The 24,757-nt window shown below is 51.4% G+C and overlaps 1 protein-coding gene across 1 annotated transcript; it reads right to left on the bottom strand.

The window, feature by feature from the left end:
* Positions 1-509: 509 nt before the first annotated feature.
* MMP2 (matrix metallopeptidase 2) lies at positions 510-24,757 on the bottom strand. The gene is made up of 13 exons (XM_033129072.1): positions 24,267-24,757; positions 21,442-21,668; positions 20,363-20,511; positions 19,359-19,487; positions 18,973-19,146; positions 16,200-16,373; positions 15,183-15,356; positions 13,188-13,343; positions 12,009-12,150; positions 8,333-8,469; positions 7,085-7,244; positions 2,875-2,984; positions 510-1,402 (listed from the first exon to the last, which is right to left on the bottom strand). Exons 1-13 carry the CDS (start codon positions 24,420-24,422, stop codon positions 1,299-1,301), a joined length of 1,992 nt encoding a protein of 663 aa, XP_032984963.1. The 5' UTR covers positions 24,423-24,757; the 3' UTR covers positions 510-1,298.

The following is a 24,757-nucleotide window of genomic DNA, read 5'->3' as shown; positions in this document are numbered from 1 at the left end:
CCCTCTATTAATGGAGGGGGACATTGTTGCTCCGTATTATTAGTAGTGTTAGAATTGGGATTATTGTTTTTTTAATTTTTATTTATTTATTTATTATTATTTTTTTAAATTTATTGGGGTGACAATTGTTAGTAAAATTACATAGATTTCAGGTGTACAATTCTGCATTACATCATCTATAAATCCCATTGTGTGTTCACCACCCAGAGTCAGTTCTCCTTCCATCACCATATATTTCAAGAATTGGGATTATTGTTAATGAAGAAACTGAGTCTCAAAGAGGAAGGGAACCTGGAACAAGATGCTGCAATTACAGTAACAGGCTTTTTCTATGGGACAGAGAGATTCCAGCTTATCCCCTCTGAGGGTCTGTTGCTGTTTATTTTGGCTGTTCTAACCTTTTCAGCAAGTCACCTGTGCCCAGCAGAGAGTTAGACGGTGTAAGTTTCCTTCTTCGGCTGGGGCTATGGCCCCTCTCTAGGCTCTGCAGAAACAGAGGCAAACACTGCCACTCAGTTGGTGTTTTTATTCATACCTGTTGACATTTCCCATGGGGAATTGTTGAAGGGCGAGGAGGGGAGTGCTGAGTGGGAAACCATGGCTTGGTTTTCCTCCATCCAGTGGAGGAAGTGACGGGGTGGGAGCATACTAAATAGAGTGAACAAGGAAACCATTGCTGGGTGGGCTGAGACGCATCGTGCCGTGGCTTCAGACAGCCTGAGTCCTTCTGTCAGGAAATGCAATTTCAAAGTGGAAAAATAAAAACGATCAAAATAAAAGAACAAAGTGCATACCAAGCAAACTGCTAATGTAGGGAAGGTTCTAAGGCAGCCAGCAGCAAGAAGCCGAGGGTCTGGGTGGTCTCCTGGCCATGCCTCTTTCCCACTGCCTCAGGCCAGGCTGTTGGGCCACCAGTGCCCTCTTGAGACAGTCTCTGTTGGCTCTGAGGGTGCTGTAAGCCACAGAAGGTTGTGGAGGGAGAGGAGCCTGAAGTATAACAGCACCAGGGCAGCCCATGGCAGGGCCGCATGGAGGATATCAAAGCATCTCTTTGGGGGTGGCTCTGGAGGGCTAGTGGGATATGGAAGGGGGAAGGGGAACCTGGGAGGGGTACAGTCAGCACCTTTCCTTGGGCACAGGGCAGAGCCACTCTCCGGAATCTTAAATTACCAGGTGGGGTTAGGAATGCTGATTAACCACAGAGCTGAAGGCTGCCAGGCCCTTCTGGGTCCTTCCCTGATGCTCAGGCCCAATGTGCAGAAGTGATGGAGGCAGGGCCTGTGGGAGCAGGGGACAGCTCAGCAGCCCAGCCAGTCAGATCTGACGCCACCAAACTTCACGCTCTTCAGACTTTGGTTATCCAACTTCAGGTAATAGGCACCGTAGAAGAAGTAGCTGTAACCTGGGACGAGAAAGAGGAAAGGCTGTGACCACCCCATCCTCGGACAGTCTGGCACATGGAAGGTTCTTGGGAGCTTTGAAACTCTGCCTGCCATAGGGAAGCGTCTTTCAAACCACAGAGGACCCCTCTCAGGTTGGAGAAAGGGAAATGGCTGTGGAAGTAAACTCTCTATAAAGACAGCAACCTCGTAGGGCTTGTGGTGAGGATGAAGTTAGATAATATATGCTATTATTAACATAAATAACAGTATTTCACTGTGCATAATCACCAAACTAAGCACGTTCTGCATCCCAGAGGCAGTAAACCAGGGGGCTGCTCATTCCACTAGGCTCACAGACGGGTTTGATTTGGCTCACACAAGTTGTTTTGTTTTGTTTTGAATTCTGAAAAAGTTGCCAATGTGTAAACATCTGGAAATTTCACATGAAAACACAGGTGTTTTGCTTCCTTTTAAAAGAACCAGAACAGCCGGCTACACTGGACCCAGCTCTTGCAGGACAGCAGCCACCAGAAGCAGGGAAGCAGCTTTGCCCTGTAAACGAGCCATGTGCTCTCTGGTTCACTACAGACCCCACCACTCCCTACTGTCTGCCTCACTTACTTCACTCATTTGTGCTACTGGCCTGGCCATTATGGGCTTTGGAATTGTGACTCCTGACATACATGATCTCATTTATTTCCTTTAAAACCCTAGTACATAGTAGGTGCTTAATAGATATTTATTCCTGAAGATAATCCTTGACCCAGCACATGACTGTACACTGCTTTTTGTTGGACCTGTAAGACCTTTAGCTACTGGAGGTCAGGGCCATGTACTTAGCCAGCGTATGATAGGGGCTTAAAAACAAAACAAAACAAAACAAAAAAGCTTTGTGGAATTTAATTAAATTATCCTCTAAAAAGCCAAACTGGACCATTTCCAGCACCCTAGAGAGCTCACAGAAGCCTCCTTAGGAATATGGTTTTCAAACTCCAAATTCTATCCCTCGATGATGCTGGTTGTTTTCATTCAGGCAAATTGAGGCAAATTGAGATGAGTGGGGGATCTTTGCCACATCAGCAAGAGGCCATGACAAAGTTTGTCCTGTCTCAAATGGAGCCATCCTTCTGCTAATGGGAGGCGGTCACGAGGCCTCCTGTGGAAACCAAAAGGGCCTGGATGAAACCCTGGAATGAATCCAGGGCACAGAGCTCGTGTTTTCCCCGTCCCCCACAGGCCTCCCGCCCTCCCCTTCCCTGGCTCCACGCCCTGCAGCTGTGAGGGGCCTTTCTGGGTCTTACTGCCTGGAGCCCACTGAGTGAGCAAAGGTCAGGGGTCTGGATGCCTTCCCAGCACTGGGCTGAAGGGGCTGGTTTGTTTTCCCGGGCACTGCATGCCTCCACGCACAATGAGGGCTTGTGTGCTTGCAGGAGCTGGGCCCTGGCTGGGGGCGCGGAGTCCTAGAAAGCGGACAGAGGCCTGGGCAGCTTACCACTACCCTGCAGGTCCAGCACGGCGTCCAGGTTATCAGGGACGGCGGTCCAGGCGTCTGCGATGAGCTTGGGGAAGCCAGGATCCATTTTCTTCTTCACCTCATTGTATCTGCAAGGACCCAGACATGGTGAAGCAGTGCGGCCTCCCTAAAAGCCATCCCTCCCTGGACCTGGAGGGGAGGGCCCAGCTGATGGCTTCTGGGTGGGCCTGGGAAAGCAGACCTAGCCCTTCAGGGAGGCAAGCCGCTGACTGGACTGGAAGGACACGTTGTCAGAACTGGGTCTGAATCCCAGCTCCACCGCTCAGCCATTGTACGACCTTCACAGCCCCAGAAAAACAATCTTGAGTATTGCTAATCTTTAAGCAGAGTGTTAACCACTTTTCATTTACTTCCTCAGTCAATCCTTAGGGCAATCCTATGACACTCTTCTTACCCCAATACCCATGTTACAGACCAGACCCTTAAAAAGGACACCCAGCTTCGAAGTGGTGGTCCAACCCAGGTCTCTCTGGCCCCAGGGCTGTGAGGTGTTCTCTGAGTCTCAGGTTTACCATCTGGAAGATGGGGTTCTATTTAATTTAATGTATTAATTAATGTATACTGATACACGAAATACAATAACATGCAGAGTGACTTGCCCCATGTCTAGTCATTGGTGGGTATTTGGGAAATACTAGTTCCTTTACAAACTTTGATCGCTAGTGCAGTGTGAGGAGCACTGGACTAGGAGTCCAGGGATGGGAGCTGCCCCATCATTCTTTTCCTGCGTAGCTCAGACAAATTGCTACTTTTTTATCTGTCAGGTGGAGATGACAGTCTGTGTCCTGGGAGATGACGTCAGCTGGGACAGCGAGGTTACAATGCCAGCTGGTGCATGAGTCCAAGCCCTGCTTGTCACGAAGAGGACCTCCCCCACCCAGTCCTGGCTGATCGTTATGCTGGGCTCTGCCTTTAATTCAGGTAAATACCTTGAGTATTAGTTGGCATATACTTCTTCCTGGCTAGTAACACCTGTGTCTTTAATTTTTTGGAGAACTTTTTAAATGCTGGGGTCCTTTTGATTCCTTTGTTTCTCCACTTACACTCAACCTATTAATTATTCTATAAATATTTAACAAGATCCCACTATGTGCCTGTGGATATTGCAGTCAACCAGATAACATCTGTGTTTGAATGCCATCCTGGTGACAGCCACGCATGCTTCTACAGCGCCTCATAGCCGACTCCCTTCTTCCCCACGACCAGCCCGACAAGCTCTACCTCAGACGCCAACAACAGCTTCTCCTCTGAACTCCCTTCCACAGGGGTCTTTCCTCTCTGCCCAGTACCCTAAAAACTGCCAGAAAAGCCTTCCTTAATCGCAGCTGCTTCGTAAGACTTCTTTTTGCAAAACCTAACATGCCTCCTCACGACCTGGGAGATGAAAATCAAGGGCCCCACCTCCCAAGTCCAGCACACCACCTGCATCACTTCCACTGACACCTCCAACTACACTCTCTAAAGTGATGATGGCTCAAAGTTCGGTGATCGTGAACTTGTCCTCAGTTCTTTCTCACTCAACCCACAGAAGGTAGGGAGGACAGGAATCAACTCCATTTTAAAGATGAGGAAACTGAGGCTCAAATAAGTGAATCAATTTGCTTCCAAGTTCTTTTCCTGCAGGAAGAACATGACATTGTGGCATCAGAAGATGCTGGCTCTGAAGGGGACCACCTCTCTTCACTTTCCTCTCTGTCCCCACAGTCTCCTCCTACAGTGTTTCCCATTCACTGGTACACTGTTTTGAAAGTTTTCTCTGTGACACCCTCTACATCTCTGAGACTGTAGAAATTACAGTAAATCAGGTGTTTAAGAACACAGACATTTGTGTCTGAGCTTTCCAACTGGTGTATTCTGAAGCACATCAGCTTCAGTTTCCACGCCTGGAAAATGGAGCTAATAAATAGTATCTACCATAACTGAAATGTACGGGTAAAATGCACAGCCTGGAATGTGGTACAGGACCCATCACGAGAGCTATTATTATTTTATTCAAACGTGTCTCTTTCCCTCACCCTACTGTAAACTCCATGAAAGAGGAGTGACTATTTCTTGATCACTGTCTTCCAGCACCTAGCTAAGTGCCAGGCACAGAGGAGATATTGAATAGATATTTGAGGGTTTAGTGGAAGCGTCCAGAAGCAGGGGCTGAGCACTCCCTGGCATGAAGTAGGGGATGCCCAGGCTGAAGGCAGCTGCTCGTCCTCTATCACTCTAGGGCTTTCTCTCCTTCTCCAGCAAGGAGGTCGCAAGAGCCTTACAGATGCTGCATTAGGACCAATGCCTCAAGCTCATGAAGCATCTCTCCTGGGAGAGAGATCTGTCTCCTCTGGCAACGCAGCCCAGAGCTTCTGATAGGCCCTGCAGCTCTGCCGCTTTTAAGGAAGTTTCATGGAGCTTCCTTTACAAAGCAGGCTGTCCACCCTGGACCCTGGCTTTGGGAGGTGAGCTTATTTCGGAAAAGAACTGGGAGGCGGATAATTCTGCTAGAAACCCAGCAAAGCATTGCTTTAGCCTGATTGTGTGTGTGTGTGTGTGTGTGTGTGTGTGTACATGCGTGGGTGTGCACACTCATAGTCACACATGGACACGTCTGTTCCTGTATGTTTACATACACAGAATGCAATGGAGGTTGATTATAAAAGTCCTTCTACCACCATGATTTGAAGACACTAGGGTTCTACGCTTGTACGATTCCCGTCTCTGTGAGTCTGTGCCCTCACTGTCCACATTCTAAGATTTGGAGATTCAGAGCACCTGTCAGGCCAAGACACCATTTGCAGTACCGGGGAGTATTCTGGAGCCTGTGGGCAGAAAGCCCGCTCTGTGGTTTCCTGACTTTATTTATTTATTATTTATTTATTTATTTTTGAGGCTTGAGATATCAATCGGCCTACGTTGCTAAGTATCTCAGCAATACATCTGGAATTCCACCCGGACACGGGCAACCTGGGACAAAACCAGCTTCTGAATGCAGGGAAGCTGGAGGTAGCAGTGGTGGGAAGGGGAGAAGAGTGGGGCCTTAGGAGGAAAGCGGGATCAATTAAGGGGTGAGAGACAAAGGGCCCGGATGCAGTGGCAGCCACAGGAAGAACATGGGAGCACTAGGAGGAAGGGTGGTTGCAGACACCCCACCACCCCTCCGCCCCCCCACCAAATGACCCTGAGGGCACCGTGGAGGGGGACAGGGTTAGAGGACAGGAGAAGCAGCTCTCACCCTGGCTCTGTGGCCAACACACCAGCATATTAATAACTTAGACATATGATTTCACTTCTTTGGAGCACAGTTTCCTTATCTGGGGAATATGAAGAATTTTAATCAAAGTCCTGCGGTCTGGGCTGCTTCTCACCGACCATTCCTAGATGTTGGGCTCCCTGACCCTTAGCCCTGACCATGGTCTCTCCGAATTGAATCCTTCCCTTTAGATGACCTGGAGCAGAGAGCTACCTGCTTCCGAGCTGGCCCCCTGCCAGCCTGCACCCACAGCCAATGGGCCTGTTGCAGACATGCCAGAAGCTGCCTGCGGATTCCATGGGGCCTGATATGGACGCTGGATCCTGAGGGAAATGGGTGCATCTGTCTGTCAGTCTTCACCCTATTTTGCCCTCTGCCATCCCTGCTTCCACCCCCCCCATTTCTTGGAACCCCACTATCTCAGGTACAATGTAGAGTAGTGAGAAACAGCATGTTCTCTTGGAGCCAGAATTCCAGGGTTCAAATCCAACCATTACCTGGCTGTGTGACTTTAAGCTAGATATTTAACCTCTCTGAACCCAAGTGTCCTCACCTATAAAATGGGACTGATAATCATAATTCCCACCTCATAAAGCCCTTGGAAGAGTGTCAGTAACAGCAACTATTATCTTTATTTTTATTACCCACTTCTTCAGCGAGTAATCCCAAATTGTGACACTCCAGACCAAACAGACATGAGCCCAATCAAAAAATTTCTGAGAAGGGAAGGGAGGTTCTAACCAGAATTGTACCAGTAATGTGCACAAGGATGGGTCGTCCTTTGGTGACTTCTCAACGGGGCTGCAGCCCTGGCAGGTTAGAGACCAGAGATGGGGCATCCATGACCCACCAACCTCCGAACTTGAGCCAGGAGTGTCTCCTCTATGTCCATGCAGCCGGCTATGCTGCCCTCCTTTCTACCACCCCCCTTACCTCCAGAATTTCTCTCCAGCAAAGATGTATGTCTTCTTATTCTTGCTCCAGTTAAAGGCAGCATCCACTCGTTCAATATCAGGGGGCAGCCCCAGGTTGGTCAGTGGCTTGGGGTACCCTGGCTCCAGGGTGCTGGCTGAATAGACCCAGTATTCATTCCCTGGGGTGGAAGCAAATGGTGTGTTGGTGACGGTGACGGGTGCTGAAATGCCCCAGGTCAGCCTGTTCCTCCCATCGTCTGTAGCCATTCTCAACAGGGAGACAAGTTCCTGCTCACGTCCAGATTCAGAGCCCAGATCAGAGCCCACATAGACAGTTTTAGAATTGGTTAGAAAATGTTCCTGGCCAAGGAGGAGAGTGGGGGATGAGCCCGGCCCTCGCTCCCCTCATCAAGCCATGCCCTCTAAGTGCCACGCCTGCCATGAAGAAGCACCTTTTCCTAATTTGCACAAAGATGCCCTGGGGGCCAGTACTGCCCTGACCTTGACCCATGACTGTTCTGGGTTGGAGGAAATGGGGAGCCAAACTGGGGAACATGCACCCACAGGGTTGGCCAAGCCTTCGGCAACTCCAGGAAGCTGCCCCTGTGCCCCCAGCTCAGACCAGGGCAGGGACCCTGCCGGTCCTCCTCCTGAACCACAGCCCTTACTGCTCTCCCCCACAACAGCCTGCTTTTCTGTTTCCCCAACTAGTTTCTGAGTTCTGTGAGGGCAGGGGCTGGGTCCCCGGCACATGGCAAGTGCTCAAATAAAGGCTGAATGAGCAGGGTTCCCCAAATGTTAGCCACGCGACCCTTGATGACTTTTACCACTTACGGTGACTCCTTGTACAATGATTTAGTTAATATTTGACTTTCAAGGAGTTCATTACGAAATCTTTACAAATAGCATACTTTAAAATTGAAAGACAAAAACAAATTGGCTTTTTAAAAAAATTCTAACTAAAATTGTTGCCTGCCAAAGGCTCTAGCTCTAGAAAGGTGGTAGAGACACCAAGCACTGAACTGCAATTTTCCTTCTAGACAAGGAACTGAAAGGACTGAAAAATAATTAAAAGGTAATGAAACGTTCCCTTGGTGGGCCAGTGCTATTTGATGCTTGGTGTCTGCACCCACATGCATCCCACCCTTTGGGAAATGATGGTGGAAAGAGTGGGTCCATAATGTGGAAGGGAGCACCCACAGGTACACAGGTGCCACGGCGCAGGGCTCCGTGGAGCCGAGGGCCAGGCAGGACCCTTCCCACACACCTGCAAAGAACACAGCCTTCTCCTCCTGTGGGGCCTCGTACACAGCATCGATCTTTTCTGGGAGCTCAGGCCAGAATGTGGCCACCAGCAGGGGCCCTGTGGGTTTCTCATGGGCCGTCACTGTTCGCCAAATGAACCTGAGGAGAGGAAAGGGACACAGGAAACCACCCCGTCAGTCACTCTGCAGCTGTAACCACAGGTACAGCTATCTCCCCAAGCCCCTTCAGAAACATCCTAGAGATCACGCCCTGAGAGGTGGAAACAAGATCAAAGGAAGGTTGGAGAAGGATTGCAGAATGGGCAGAGCCCCCTTTGCAAGGTGCTGGCACTGAGAAGCAACATTTTTTCTCCCTCACTTGCTCCCTCCTCCAGGAAGCCTTCCCTAACTACTGCTGTCCATACTGTATTCCCCCTCTTCTGAGCCTCTCAAAATCATCAACACTGAGTGCCTGGAATGATAGTTCGATGGGTTTTTTAAATGTCCTATTTCTACTACTATGTTAGAAGCCAACGGAGGCAGGGGCTGATGGCACTCGATAGCATTTCCTAAACTGAAACGGAATGGATTTGTACACGTCGGCAGGAGTTCCCGTTTATTGAGGGCCTGCTAAGTGCCTGCACTTTATATGTCTTGTAAACTGTAATCCTCACCATAAGATAACATGCACTCTTGGTGGTCTACCCAGTATCTACGATCTATTAATTTTCCTACCATCCTTCCTTACAGAACTCCCCCGGTTATGATCCATCATCACTTGCAGGTGGACCGAATCCCCATTCCGATTAGTTTAAGCCATTGGTTCTCAGAGTGTGATCCCCAGACCATTGCTTGGGAACTCATTAGAAATGCAAATTATTAGGCTACACCCAAGACCTGTGGATCAGACTCTCTTGGCTTGGGTCCGGCACTGTGTTTCAATGGGCCTTCCTGATGGTTCTGCTGCATGCCAAAGTTTGAGAACCACTGGTTTCAGCCTATCAGAGTTTTACATTCCCTGGCAACTGTGATTGATTTGGCCGTTGTCATATGGCTTATGTTGGCACAATGAGATTGAACAGACTGACTTATATTTCATATGTGGAGATCTCTCTCTTTCTCTCTCTCCTTCTCTCCTCTGCTGGATGTGGGCAAGGAAGCCTGTCACCCAAGTTGCCACTGGCAGCCACTCTAACCATGAGGAACCTGGCCTTAGGACGAAGTCAGAGGACGGCAATGGACAAAATTATAACAGGCCCTCTCTCTGTCCCTGGAAGCAGCCCTAACCCTGGACTTCATGCCACGTGAGAGAAATTTCTCTCCATTGTTTAAGCTGGTTTGAGTTGAGGTTCTCTGATACGTGCAGCCAAAACATCCTGGTACAGGAAGGTATCACAATGATCCTTATTTGGCAAATGAAGCTCAGAGAGGTTACCAGGATTCGAATTCAGATCTCACTCCCAAGTCCGAGTTGAATCATCTTGCAGTACTGCCTTTCCCATTCCCCACCCCAGGCCTAGCACCAATTTTTGTACTTGATCGGTGCTTAAATAGTCACCACTTAATTTAATGAGCCCACTAAATACTCATCAACTTCCCTTTGAAAGTGTGATGTGTCAGGTCAGGGATGGCTGCACCTGGGCCTGGGTTCTGCACCCCGTCCTAGGTCCACACATCTCAGGTCAGCAGGTGTGGTCAGGGCTTCCCTTCGTGGGAAGAACTCCAGGCTAAGACGGTGCTGGGAAGCGGGACCCCCGAGACTCACTTCTTCCCCATCCCTGTAATGGGGGCTGCAGGACAGCATGGACGTCTGTTCTTACATCCTGGTTTGGGCATTCAAGGCCTGACGGTACCTGACTTCTCATTGCATTTTGAGTCTCATCTCTCTCTCCCTGCATTGAGTCTCTCTCTTGTTATCTCTCTGCTGGCATCTGTGCCCCAGCACCAAACCCAGTGCTGGGAGTAGAAAAGGCCCTTTCCAAGAGTGTGTGGAACAGCTTCCAGCCTCACCAGGCTCTCTGCTCCTCCCCGTATAAGCCAGGAACTTTCACCTCTCCACGGCTCTGCCCTTGCAGTTCCGCTCGTCTCAAACACCCTCCCAACCTGTCAGCGCCATCACTATCCATCCGAATCCACTTCTCCTTACAGGCCCCTCAAGTGCTGCCTCACCTGTGGAGGCTCCTTGACTCGGATGTGTCCACAAAGCTTCTGTTAGTGCTTCTGCGACCACATTCCTTTCATTCTGCCATGTATTACGACTGTCAGTTCTCTCTGCCTCTGTTTCCCAAACCAGACTGGTGATGTTCAAACTCTCATGTGCATCAGAGTCATCAGGGGCCTGATGCTTCATTTGCTAAAATGCAGATTCCCGGAGCCCACTCCTAGAGACACCAGCCAGAGGGCCTGGGGGTGGGAGCAGAAACCCACACTTTTAACACTCACACCCTAAGGGGTGCTGAGGTAGGAGGCCCATGGACCTCTCTTCGAGAACACCGATCTAGGCATTAAGAAGCTCCTCTGCCCCAAGCATGTCATCCACCTCCCCAGTTCCTAAAGCCTAGAGAAGCATGTGGTACAGCAGAGACCAAGGACTTATTTGTTGATAATAATAGCTAGTAGGACTGAACACAGTTACTCTGTGTCAGACATTGTTCTAGGCACTAAGCTCATCTAATTCTCGCAACAGAGTGGTGAGATAGGTTGGAAAGTTAGTCCCATTTTATAGATGAGGAACCTGAGACACAAAGAAGATACGTAATTAACTTGCCTTTGATCATGTAACCAGTAAGTAGTAGGTCCAGGATTCTAACCCAGGCAATTTGGCTCCAGAGCCCATTCTGTCAACTACCATGCTCTATGAATGGATAAATGGACAGATGATGGATGGATGGATGGATGGATGGATGGATGATGACGAATTGATAATGGATAATGGATGATGGATAGATAATGGATGGGTGGGTGGACGGATGGATGGATATGTGTACGAGTACGTATGTACAGATGGATGATGGATGCGTCCTTTAATGCAGTCCTGATCCTGTCTGCCATTACCCAGAAGGCCAAGGGCAGCTGGGTGAGTCTCGGCGCTTGGTCAATTAAGTGCAGGCCTTTATAGCATGAAGGATACCCCCTTTCTGTACCCTCCAGTTACTTCCTCCCTGTACATAGAGCACTTGGGCTATGTGAGGTCAAGGTCATTACAGGAGAAGGCCTGTGGTAGCCCGGATTATTGTTTCTAATTCTTCCCTCCATCCCTCTTTAGAAACACACATCATGTCTGTTGTCATGTGACTTCACAGTTCCACCCCCACCCCCAGAGCTGGTGTTGGGCTTGGCCATGTGATTTGCTTCAGTCAATGGGATATTCTCCAACATGATGCTTTAATGTGCTCATGTGGTTTGATTTGGCCTCTTGGGCTTCTGCCATCTGCCACGAGTAGCCACTCATCCCAGGAGAATGAGTGACAGCAAAGCATAGCATACCTACCCCAAACTGCAACCTGAAGCCAAGACACCCAGGCGAGCCACAGACGAAGAGAGAGCAAAAGAAATGCCTGGGGTGGTAAGCCACTGCGATCTGGAGGGGAAAACTGTCTCTACAGGGCATTCTGCGAAGTCCCCAGTGCGGTCCCTGGGCAACGGGTGGGACACAAGAAGAATGAGGGTAGAGGACAAGAAGCAAGCTCCCGCACTCACCGGTCCTTGAAGAAGAAGATCTCCCCACGAATCTGAGAGATGCCATCAAAGATTAAGTCCTGTGCGCAGAGCTTCGGAGTGACAGGTCCCAGCGTGGGGGTGGGGCCGGTGCCAGTGCCAGGGTCAATGTCAGGGGAGACCCCTGGAGGAGGACACCTGACATCAGACTCTGCCCAGCTCCAGGGCTTCTCCCACCAGGCTGAGCCCCCAGGGCCGCCCACCCACCCTGCTAAGCATCAGAAGAAAGACTATTCTGGCCTAGCGTAAGCCTGGGTGAGAGGGAGACAACGCCTGGATGTGGAGAGGAGACTGAAGAGAAACCAGAATCCCAGGGCCCTTCGCACTTTATAACATGCTTCACTGACGTCACCCAAATCAGTCCGCACTACATCCCTGGGAGGTCGGCATCATTATTATTCCCATTTCACAGATGAGGAAACTGAGTCCAGAGAGGTAAAGACCTGCTCCAGCTCTTGCAGCTGGTGAGTGGCAGAGGCAGCGCTAGAATCTAGCATCTCTCACTCAGTCTCGTGTTCTTTCCAAATCCAGTGTTTCCCCAGGTTCATGGTTCAAGTGCCACTTTCACTATTTTGGCATGGTCCAGGTACCATATATCTACTACTGTTTTTAAAACATGGACTTACTTTTTAAACTCTAGCCTCACTGCAAGCATTAATGATAAATCAATCATTGGTCTCAGGTACAAGGTGTATTGTTCCCATTACATATTAAAATAAAGGAATAATTATGAAAACTAGAAACTTGCACCCCTGTATCATTAAGGGCATTCCCCACACAGGGAACACTTCTACACTGTATTTAGTTAATTCTTCTGGATTCTAAACCTAACTCAGTTGCTAGAAACTGGTGACCTTGGGCCAGAAAGGTTACTGTTCTCGGGCCTCAGTTTACTTGCTTAGAAGACGGACAGCCCCTTTTCCACCCCACCTGTCTCACAGCATGGCGCTGGGGAACCAACAGGGGCACCAACACTGATGTTACTTGGAGAGGCAAGGGACTATCCCCGGGGCCCCCAGACCAGGTCAACACTCCCGCCTCCTGCACTTGTGTCCTGCAATCCTGGATAGATGGGACCTTACTGGTTCCACCCGCTGGGCCTCCATCCCAGGCTGCACAGCTTCCCAGACCCCCACCTCACAGCCCCAAGCTGGGGCTTACCATACAGGTCTTGAATGCCCTTGACGTCGTCCTGGGACAGGCGGAAGTTCTTGGTGTAGGTGTAAATGGGTGCCATCAGGGCTCCAGGGTCCTCCGAGTGCTCCAGGCCCATTGCGTGGCCAAACTCGTGGGCTGCCACCAGGAACAGGCTGTACCCTGAGGGCCGTAGAGAGGGGAGGGGGCAGAAAGACAAGGAGAGACAAGGGAGGAGTCAGGCCCTGGCCCCAGCAATGGAAACTTATGACGACATCCCATGGTGGGACTGACAGCCCTGGAAATGGCACGTATTGATTTTTCCTTCTCCTGACAATTCTGGGATTAATAGACGATGCCTATTCTTTTCACGCAGGGTCAGCCAAAGTCCCCTGTTGTTCCTCTCCAGGGCAGGCTGCACGCGTGCTGTAAGGGAGAAGCAGCAACATCTGCAAATTCTCTACTTAAAGTCCCATTCGTTAAAAGTTGTACTTCCTGGCTTTTTGTGTTCCTCTATACAGAGGAGCAGCAAAACCTGCTCCGCAGGGTCTCCAAATAGGTAAGAGTGGGGACAGGCTGGCCCTGAGGGTCTGCCATTCCTGCCCCAGGGAAAGTAGTGAAACCATTCCTACATGGAGTGGCTGTCCACACTCAGCCACAGACAGCAGGAAAACCCTATCTCACACCCTGTTGATGGGTTGAATTGTGTCCCTACAAAAGATGTCCAAGTCCTAACCCCCAATACCTGTGAAGCTGACTTTATCTGGAAATAGGTTCTTTGCAGAGGTAGTTAAGATATAAGTGAAAATGAGGTCAGATGGGTGTAGGATGGGCCCTTCATCCAGTACCACGCATATCCTTATAAGGAAAGACACAGAGATGAACACAGAGGGGAAAAGGCCACGTAATGACAGGCAGGAGTGGGGTGATGTGGCCTGCAGAGGAAACGTGGCCCTACTTGGTTTTAGACTTCGAGCTTCCAGAAGCACAAGACAGCACATTTCTGTTGTTTTAAGCTACCCAGTTTAGGATACTCTGTTAGGGCAGCCATAGGAAACTGATGTACAGCCCAGGTGTGCCTAACCATCTGAGAGATGGAGAATCCCACTGCTAGGTAGAAACTGGAGCAGAGCAGGTAAAATTAGGCTATGTCCTAGCCTGACATTTGGCGGGGATAAGAAAACTCCTTTGGCCAGCCTCTGTCCGTTGGCCTTCTCCAAGTTCCATCTCATTGTAAATAAAAAAGACAAGTAACATAAAGGGAGGCGGACCTATTTCTGGCCGGCCCTGGACCAGCCCTCTCACCTGGCCATCTTGGTCCATCCATGAGCCCAGTGACCCTGAGCCTTGCAGACTAGAGTGGGCACAAGCACCCTGCTCACTGCACTGACCCCACAGTACGGTCATGGCCGATCTTCTGGTCACTCTCTCATCCCACCTGTAAGTCTGAGAGGGCAGAGAGCTGCCCTCGCTGGCTGTGTCCTCAGCATGCAGTGCTGACGAGGACCCCCCACTCACATCTTGGCAAAGGTTGGTGCCACTGGGGCAGGGAGGGCTCCGGGGCTTTCCAGTGCTGCACAGAGAGCGGGGCTGGGGCAGGGATGAGTGCTTCCTGGTTTCCTCTCTTCTTCTGCCCACCCAGCTCCTTGGAGGCGGCTGTCCATTCAAGTGGGAATGCCTGGTAGGGAAGTACCCTGATCCCAGCATTACGACATTTGGGGTAGACTCAGTGAAAGCAGGTACCAGGCTGGATAGGGACGCATTTCAGAGGCTGTGTCTCTGCCTGGATGACCTAAGCCCCGCGCGCACCAGGAATGGGCCGTGTCTCTGCGGCAGGTGGGTCTAGAGTGGACAGTCCCCACCACAGATGGGCAGGGCTTCAGCCAGAGTAATGTCTCTGCCAGGGTCAGTGGGTACCTGGAGGGCACTGTTTATGCCTGAGGTGGGTGGGGATTCAGGAAGGTTTCCAGCCCAGACGTGGGGGTGGGGGGGTGTGTCGGCCCCATGGCCAGAGCCTCGTACCTTGGTCAGGGCAGAAGCCCCACTTGCGGTCGTCGTCGTAGCTGTCCGTGGTGGAGCACCACATCTTCCCATCACCGCGGCCTTCGCTGGTGCAGCGCTCGTGCTTTTTGCCCAGGAAGGTGAAGGGGAAAACACAGGGGGCCCCTTCCGAGTTTCCGCCAACCGTGGACATGACTGTGGAGTTAGGGACACGGGTCAGGGGCAGTGAGGACCCAAGCCCACCACCACCAGGGAACAACGACACTATCTGGACGTCAACAACCATACTCACTGAGTGCTCGCTCAGTCCTGGGTACTGGATTAAGTGCTCTACACACACCTCAGCCCCCTCGCAACAACCCTGTGCAGTGGGGACCGTGTGTTTCCCCCGTTTCATGGATGGGGAAACCGGAGCTCAGAGAGATTAAGAAACTTACCTGAGCACATACTGCTAGGGAGGGTCAGTGCTGGGGTTCAAACCCAGGCAGCCAGAACCCAGAGCTTTAATTAGCCTCCCATGCATGGGGGACAGAAGGTCCAGAGGCAAAGGGGGCAGGGCGGAGCTAGTGGTGCCAACACGCTTCCCTAAACCATGAGCTTCACCACACAGGGTCCTGCAGGAGACCTATCTGTGTCTCCTGCAGAAAGTAGGTGCTCAATAAATACCTTTTGGAGGAAGGGAGGAAGGAAGGAAAGAAGAAGGGCGGAAAGCAGAAGAGAGTCCTTGCTGACAAAGGAGGCAGGAAAGAGAGACTTCGAGATCAGACAGAAGCAGAGAGAAACAATTATCAGGGAGGCTGAGAGAGTGTGGGTCATTCGGAGAGGGTCCTGGGTGGGCATGACACTACGCATCACCAGGGCGGCTGTGATGGCGGTTGGTACCCAACGTCTATTGTGATTTCAGTGCCCCTGCTGTGCCAGCTGTTCAGTATTCTAACCAGTGTCCCATGCTGGGGAAAGGAGGTTGGGGCCTCTCATGGGCTTTCTATCAGAAGGCAGGGTGCTGTCTGAGCGGCAGGGAGAGGCAGCGACACCCACCGGTCTCGGGGCAGAAGCCGTACTTCTTGTCGCGGTCATAGTCCTCGGTGGTGCCACACCAGCGGTAGCCATCCGTGCGGCCCTCCGTGGTGCAGCTGTTGTAGCTTGTGCCCTGGAACCGGAACGGGAACTTGCAGGGCTGTCCATCGCCGTTGCCACCCAGGGTGAGCAGGGCTAGGAGTAGGGAGAGAGGGGGAGGATGTGAATGTCAGGGACACCACCCACCTGCCCACCTGAAAATCAGATGGGCACCTGTGTGGGCACAGAGCTGGCTGGCCACCAACCTGCCAGTTCACACCAGCAAGGTGGTCAAAATAGTAAAACGCATCTACACATTGCTGCTTCTCCTGGGGACCACCCCTGGCTTCCTGGCCAACCCCATCCTTCCCTGGGACCTTATAAACCCTCCACCCACAGTGACATGGTGACTACAGGGCACACGGCACACAGCCTCCAGAACCCTGCCCCCACCCCAAGCTCCCTGTTCACTCTGCCTGGTTGATGCAGACTGTGGAGGATGTTGATCCACACTGTGTGGATGACTAAATATATCATCCATGGAAGGCAGGACCACAAGGGTCTCTCCATTTGACAGGTAGGGAAGCTGAGGCACAAAGAAAGTTGGTTTCAGCACTGTTCATGGTCCCATAAATGGAAGAGTCGGATAAAGGGTGTAACTGAAAATTACAAAACACACCAATCTCAGTCTGTCTTGCTCACTCTTTGACACACACACACACACACACACACACACACACAGCTTCACCTCCTTTAAACCCCAGGCACTTTCCTGGATGACTCTTCTGTGGTCCCTGCAGGAAGCAGAGGAGGAGGACAGGGGAGGGAGAGGAGGCGGTGTCTTCGGGGACCTTTTATTACACACGTCAGGCCCTCACGCTGACCTCCCCACGACAGAGGCCGTGACTGGAGAATTTGGGGAGAGAGTGGGATTCAGAGCCTAGGCTTGTCTGTCTTGAGTTCTCCCCCTGCTCCCGTGCCCTCATCTACCCCAAAGCTACAAAATGGTGCGTCTCTAGATTTGCCAACTAGCAAAACCACAAGTGAGTAACAAGGACCATCTGTGTATAGCGGTGCCAGAGGTGACCTCAGCAGCCCCTGTTAACTCCACCACGACCAGAATGGAGCCCAATCCCTGCCCCGCCACCCATTGTAGGACGTGGGTCCCTTATCCTCATTGCTCCCCTCTCCCCAGTCAAGGGACCTTCTCCTACAATCCCAGACACAGTGGAACTAAGGAAAGAGGCAAAACTGAGGCCAGATGCCTCGGTGGCCTCTGAGGGGGAACAGGTCAAGAGTTAACCTCCACAGAGGCCAGCCTCCACCTCTGGCCTCCCATCGGCTGCATTTCTGCCGCCCAGGAAGCCCCCATATCCTTTCAGATCCTGCCCCCAACAAGGATGAAGAGAAACAGACACTGACTCAGCAGTCAGGAGGGGCTGAACCACCAGAACCTCTGCCCCAAGACCCAAACACGTGCACGCTGTGCGTACTTGCATCTGGCTAAGACCAAGTACGTGGCTGGTGTCCAATGCAGGGAAAAACCCTTCCCAAACTAATGAATTACAGCTGTTTCCACTTCTATCATCAAGGCATTCGGTTCTAATCACAGGGGTTGACACATGGGAGGGTTAATGCTGCTTGAATCCCTGTTGGAAATTCAAGATACCTAAAATATTTCTATTTAAAATTACTGACGTATTAATAGTCAACGGCTTGAATTCATACTTAATACAAAGTTTCCTGGGGCTGGTGGTCAGTGTTCAGTTGCGACGGAGTCAGAGAGATTCACAAACATGTAAAATATATAGATCAACGAGTCTTCATAGGATAGAGGAGAAAGGAGTATTTAGAAAAACGTTTGGATTTTCTCCCATTTTTCTCTAATGTTCTGGGCTTTCAATCTCCAGCATCATCAACTATGACAGCTTGACCAAGTATAAAGTTATACATACTATCGTTTTATGATTTCTGATTATAAAGTGTGTCAAGGATATTTTTAAAAAGAATTGAGTGTGTATGTCAATACCCCTACATCTTTAAAAATGTTTTTCCTTCTATGTGGTTTCAAAATATTTGAAAATTTTATGCTTTGAGCATTGACAAACACACACACACAAATATTGAGTCAAGTCTAATGCCTTTACCAAGATAGAGAGATGCAGACACAAGCAAAGACAGACAGCAACGGAAAGAGGCAGATGAACTGTCCCCTTGCATGCACGCGCACGCACACACACACACACACACACACACTCCACTGGAATTGTCATCAGAACCAGGGGTAATGGCTGAAATTCCAGGGGTTGGTATCCCCAAGCCAGGTTGGGTACCAACCAGCCTTGGTGTCTGAGTCTCACGCCTGATCCTACTGCTAGACTTCTGACCTATCCCAAGCCTGTACTCATGCTTTTGAGCCCCCAATCCTGGCTGGAGGGGAGAGTGTGGGTGTACAGAAAACCATTAAGCATTTTAATAGTTCTAAGTTCATTCTAATGTATGTCAGAAAAAAATATTTAGCATATCAAACCTGTGATTTCACAAATCTTACTGTTCCTGGTGACACTTAAAACAGTATTGATTTAGTGACAACATTAAATAAATAATTGTACAGGTGAGAGGGACAGTGGGATTTGAAGAAAGTTGGGGAGATGCTGGTTGACTGGCAGTGCCAGACCTGGGGCGTGTAGATGGCGGGGGACAGCAGGGAGCCCGGGAAGGCGAGAGTCTGAGGTGGGAAGCCAGGTGGACTCACATTCATGGGGGCAGAAGCCGTATTTGCCATCCTTGTCGAAGTTGTAGGTGGTGGAACACCAGAGGAAGCCGTCACTGCGGCCCGTGTCGGTGCAGCTGGTGTACTCCTTGCCATTGAAGAGGAAGGGGAACTTGCAGAACTCCCCATCAGCATTCCCGTACTTCACACGGACCACTGAGGGGTGACACAGGATGGGGGTGAGTCTCTGCAGGCCTTTCCTGGGAGACCCGAATTCTGCGCGACTCCTCTCGCCTTCCCATCTCTCTGGTCCCACCAGAGCAGATGGAGGTGCCTGAGATTGCTAAGGAAGGCACAGTCCTTTTACTAGGCTACAGGGAGCCATGCAGAGGACCAGAGAGGAGGCCTGTGGGTGGTCACTCGCTTACCTTGCCCTTCTCCCAGGGTCCACATCTCATCATCATCGAAGTGGGAGTCTCCTCCAACACCGGGGCCCGGGGCGAAGGCGTGAGCCAGGAGTCCATCCTTGCCATCAAAGGGGTATCCGTCTCCATGCTCTGCAACACACTGGGTCTCAGCTACTAGCTGCCCAAGCTGGGCCCTGAAACCCAGCCACACCCCATCCACAGTTGGAGCGCTTTAGCCCACCTGGCATCTGTCCCCTTCCCTGTCCTGTTATCCAGAAGCGGGGACACAGCAAGTCAGTAGAGAGTTGCTGATTTGATGGTTACCATCCTAAGGTCTACACTGTGCTGGCAAGTCCACCGCGAATATCCGTACCACCAACCCCCAAGCCCACTGTGCCACCCAGGTCCATACCACCCCCCACACGTCTACACTCTTTTCTGTGCTGTGCTATTTACCCACATCACTATACTACTCACAATGTCTACATTACCTACCCTCGTGCCTCCACTACAGCCAGTGTTCACACCCCCAACCCCAGGTTCTATTCCACTCACTCATGTCTACACTGCTCCGCTGTTTCAGATCCACTCTCACACCTAGAGTCCCTCAGTGTCTCCCAGTGTCACCCAACTGCACTTTCTGCGACGACGGGAATGTTCTTTGTGCTGTTTCAGTCCATCACAACTGGCCCATAGGGCTCCTGAGCACTGGCAATGTGGCTAGTGTGACCGAGAAACTGAATTCTACATTTCATTTGATTGTAACTCACTTAAATGTAAATAGCCCTAGGTGTCTAGGGGCTACCATGCTGGACATGCAGGAAGACTGCTTCTTTCAGGGTTACACGGCCTCCAGGGAAGGCCCAGTGTCATGTCATCTGCCCTCACATCCACATGGACCATCTAAGCCGCTCCAGTGTCTACACCTACTCTCCTCGTTCAGCTGCCCTCGGGACCCTGTGCCTCTCTAATGGCCAGATCACCCCCTCTCCTTACTGAACCCCTGCTGGCCCCAGCTCTCCTACCCCAGCGGCCGAAGTTAATCATTATGTCAGCCTCTCCATCGTGGATACGAGAAAACCGTAGGGGGGTCACATCACTCCAGACTTGAAAGGCACGAGCAAAGGCATCATCCACCGTCTCAGAGTCAAGGTCAGGCGTGTAGCCAATGATCCTGGAGGTAGGAGAAATGCATATGAGTGTGTACGTGTGTGCAAAGGAACATGTGTATACACATGCATGCAAGCATACATGCATGTGTGCAAGTGTGTGTATATGCAACTGTGTGAGTGCATGAATGTGTGCAAGGGTGGGTGTATGTGCACAGGTGTGTGGGTGTGTGCACAAGCAAGAGGGGTGCATGCGTTGGAGTGTGCACAAGTGTGTGCCTGTGAGTGTCCATGCTTGTGCAGGTATACGGCGTGTGCTGAGCAGAGCTCACGGGGAGGACAGCCTGCCCAGAACGGCTTGAGGTTCCGTGCAGTCCTAGATGAGCCAACACCTTCAGGCCCTGTCTCAGGACTCCCATCCCTTACTTCTGGCTGCGGGGACACACAGGGACATGAATAGTGCATATGGGACACAGGGCAGAGACCTCATCCTTGGAATCCAGCATGAGCTGTACAGAACAGAGCTCTCAGCTCAATCAACAGCCAATTATAGCCACTCTATACTGTAACATAAAACCAATTAGCAACCAATCATCCAGCTCCCTCCACCGACACCAACGACCCCATCTAGTAACAATGGTGGCTAGCAGGTATTACACTGTTACTAGATGCTGGACACTGTGAAAGCCCTTTAGAAATGTGACCTAGCTTCGTTCCCAACCAACCTATGAGGAAGGTTTTGTTTCCCATCTTGTAGATTGGAAAGCCAAGGCTCAAGGCACTGAAAAATAAGTAGCCCAATGCCCCACACCTAGTAAGTATGAGATTCTAGTTCAGGTCTGTCTGACTCCGGTTCCTAAGAACTTTGTATGCAAACTTCTTAAGATGCTAAGTCCTCCTGAGTCACCTCCTGGCTGCCCGGAGTGGGGAGAGGCCCAAGGAAACCCCGTGTCCCGTAGCCCAGAGGCCCTGCTGCCCCAGCCCTGCCTCGGCACCTGTACGTGATCTGGTTCTTGTCCCACTTGGGCTTGCGGGGGAAGAAGTTGTAGTTGGCCACGTCGGGGTTCCCGCAGCGTGGCTTCCGCATGGTCTCGATGGTTCGCTGGTCAAGGGCACCTGTCTGAGGTAGTCCAAAGAACTTCTGCATCTTCTTCAGTGTGTCCTTCAGCACAAACAGGTTGCACCTCTCCTTGGGGCAGCCATAGAAGGTATTCAGGTATTGCTGGAAGAAATGAGCAACAGAGGCAAGCAGCCACATTAGGATGGCATAGTACTGACCAAAGCCCTACAATAACTAGTCCCCCGTCCAGCCCCATAGCTCAGAGAGGACATAATCCAGGGGCCCCAGGGCACTAGGTGGAGTCCTGGGTTCCCAAACCAGCTCTGACACCCACTAGCTGAGAGACTTAACAGCCACAGAGAGCATGGCTACCATGCACTGGGTGCTTACTATATGCCTAGGCACTGAAGCTAGCACGTAACTGTAATGCTCACAGTAACTCTATAATGTACTTATTATTACTCTCCCCATCATACAGAGGAAGAAACTAAAGTACAGAGAGGTTAAGAAACTAGCCTAAGATCACACAGCTCACAAATGGCAGAGCTGGATTTGGACCCCAGCAATCTGGCTCCAGCGCCATGATCAGAACTGTAACGCTCCACCACCCTTCTTTACCTCCATCACCTCTTTTAATCCACCTAACTGCTGATGACATAAGGATTATTTTTCTCACTTTTCTTATAGAGAGATTCAGGGGCTATGTGCATGGGCTCCAGCCGCAGAGACCTGGGTTCATATCCTGGAATGATCATTTTCAAAAAGAAAATAGTCCTGTCCTTCAGGGGCTGTGCAGTGGCTCTGCCAAAACCAAGGCCAAAACCAAACAGGCCCGTACAAAGAGTCAGGAACCAAGCAGCTCATTTATTTGTTCAACAAATACTTTTTGGTATGTCCCATGTTCTAGGCCTGTTGCTAGTGTTGGGATAAACTGGTGAACACAACAGATGTTTCTAGTCTGTAGGGCTCAAACCCCAATGGGAGAAGGCTGATGGACCAGAAATAAATGCAAAATTAAATATGTGCTGGGTACTGCATTAGAAAGGTGAAAGGAGTCAGGAGACCCTTTTACAGGGGCCATAACCTTGTTTGGGGGGATAGTTAGAAAAGGGAAGATACAGGGTATAAGAATAATAATAATAACAATAATGACTAATACTGATGGAGGGCTTACCATGTGCTACTTCAAAGTGTCCAAGAGGTATCATTATCATCCTCCCTTTGCACAAGAAGCTGAGACTGAGAGGTGGTCATTTGCCCACACTTACTAGGCCAGTTGGTGAGTGCACTCCGGCGTTTGAAGCCCACTTCTCAAACCTCCCACTGCATGGCCTATAGGCGACATAGACTTGCACACGCTGTGGAAGGTGTGGGGGCCCAGGTAGCTTTGTCAATGCTCCAAAATTCTACCCTCACCCCCAACCAAGAGCCACATCACAATGCCAGCCAGCTCCAGACCTGTGAGAAAAGTAGCCCCCTAAAAATGTAAAGTCTCCCAACCCATTTATGCAGAAGGGACAGAGGCTTAGATGCAGGAAAAGGGGGGGTCACATCCTGAGAAGGGGTGCCCAGGGTGACCTGGGGCATAAAAGTGCTGTCTTGGGCAGGTTGGGGATCAGGCTGATGGAGCATAGGGGATTTCTAGGGAGTTAAAGCAATAAGGGGCAGATGTCTTGTGGGCTAGAAGGAACATTTTGAGGGGTCTCCTGCTTGAGGCACTGACAGGGTGAGGGGTAGTGCCCTTCCGCTGCCCCCCGAATCCCGCTGAGGCCTGGGTGCGCCTGGAGCCAGGCGTGCTCCCTCTCAGAACAACATCTGAGCCGCAGCTCGGAGCCCCGCCAGGAGGGAGGGCTGGCTGGCCACTCTCCCACCCGCGGGTTCCACCGCCCCCGCCCCACGCGCCAGGCCTCCTGCGCCTGCCCCTCTCTCCATCCCCGCCCCGCTGGCCACCTCTCTCCTGCCCTCCAACCTCTTTGCAGAAGTTCGAGGAAACTTTCTGAGGTCCAACCCTTGACTCTCCAGGCCAACTTGTCCACTGAGCCAGGCAAAAAAGATGCGCTCTCCTTTTCCTTCCTGCCCTGAATATTTGCCCAAAGGTTCCCTCACGCAGGTCTGTCCAAGGCCCCTGTCCAGATGTGTGCCAAAGGTTACCAGATGTTTGCCAAGTCCTGCTTGGCCTGGAACTCGAACTTAACGTGTGCAAGAGTTTATCCAAATTGTGCGTCAAAGAATCCCCTTCCCAAAGTGCTGCAGGGGGTTAAAAAGATCCTCCACCGTTTACAAAAGGGACCCCTTTAGGCCTTTTGCCAAAGGCCTACCAAGAGGCTAGCCAAGGGCCTGGTTAGCCAACCCTACAGATGTGTCCAAAAGTTGTTTACAAAGCCAGCCCCCTTGCCAAATCCCCCAGATACTATACAACGTCCCCGTTATTTACAAAAGGGGCCTTTTCCAGCTGTTTGCCAAAGCACCTCCTTCCCTTCCCTGAGTGTTTCTCTCCTCCCTGCTGTGTCCTGAAAGTTGCCAAGTGGTTTATCAAAGACCTTCTCCACTTACCAAAGATCCCCTATGGTTTCCAAAACAGATCCCTCCTCCAGCAGGCCGACTTTACCCCCACCCCCACCCCCACCGAGCTGTTTACTGAAGCCCCTCCCCCATGTTGTCTGTCCCCAGAGGTAGGGAGGAGGTATGGCTGGGAGACCCCCACCCTCCGCCTCCTAGTTTTTATAAACTTGGCTCGCTGAGGCCCGCGGAGCAACTCACCACAGCCAACTCTTTGTCCGTTTTGGGGGCGACATCTCCGGGGAACTTGATGATGGGAGATGGCCGGGTGGCGGCCCGGCCCAACAGGCAGCCCAGGACGCAAAGCGCCCGTAGGGGGCCGGCAAGCGCGCCCCGGGCCACTCGCGCATCGGTCATTGCTCTCCCGGGCCCACACGTCGCCCAGGGGTCACTGGCTCGGCGCGTGTGGCTGAGTCGCCTCCTGGCTGGCGCTTGCTCCGCCGCGCAGCGCTGCGCTCCAAGGGACCACTAGACTCGGCGGCCTCTGCTTTGCCCGCTCAGCCGCGCATGGTCCGGCCCCCGCTCCCCGGCCCGTGCCACCACCGCCTGTGCTTGCCGGTCCCGGAGTCCCTTTGTATGTTTAAAGCCCCAGATGCGCAGCCTCCAGCCGCTGCCGGAGGAAGTCTGGATGCAGCGGAAACAAGGGAGGGCAGCCGCCAGATGTGGCCGGCTGGGCTGGGAGGGCGCTGGCA

Source organism: Rhinolophus ferrumequinum, chromosome 15, assembly GCF_004115265.2.
Source record: "Rhinolophus ferrumequinum isolate MPI-CBG mRhiFer1 chromosome 15, mRhiFer1_v1.p, whole genome shotgun sequence".
In the NCBI taxonomy this organism is placed as follows: domain Eukaryota; kingdom Metazoa; phylum Chordata; class Mammalia; order Chiroptera; family Rhinolophidae; genus Rhinolophus; species Rhinolophus ferrumequinum.
This window is presented reverse-complemented; position numbering and strand designations above follow the sequence as displayed.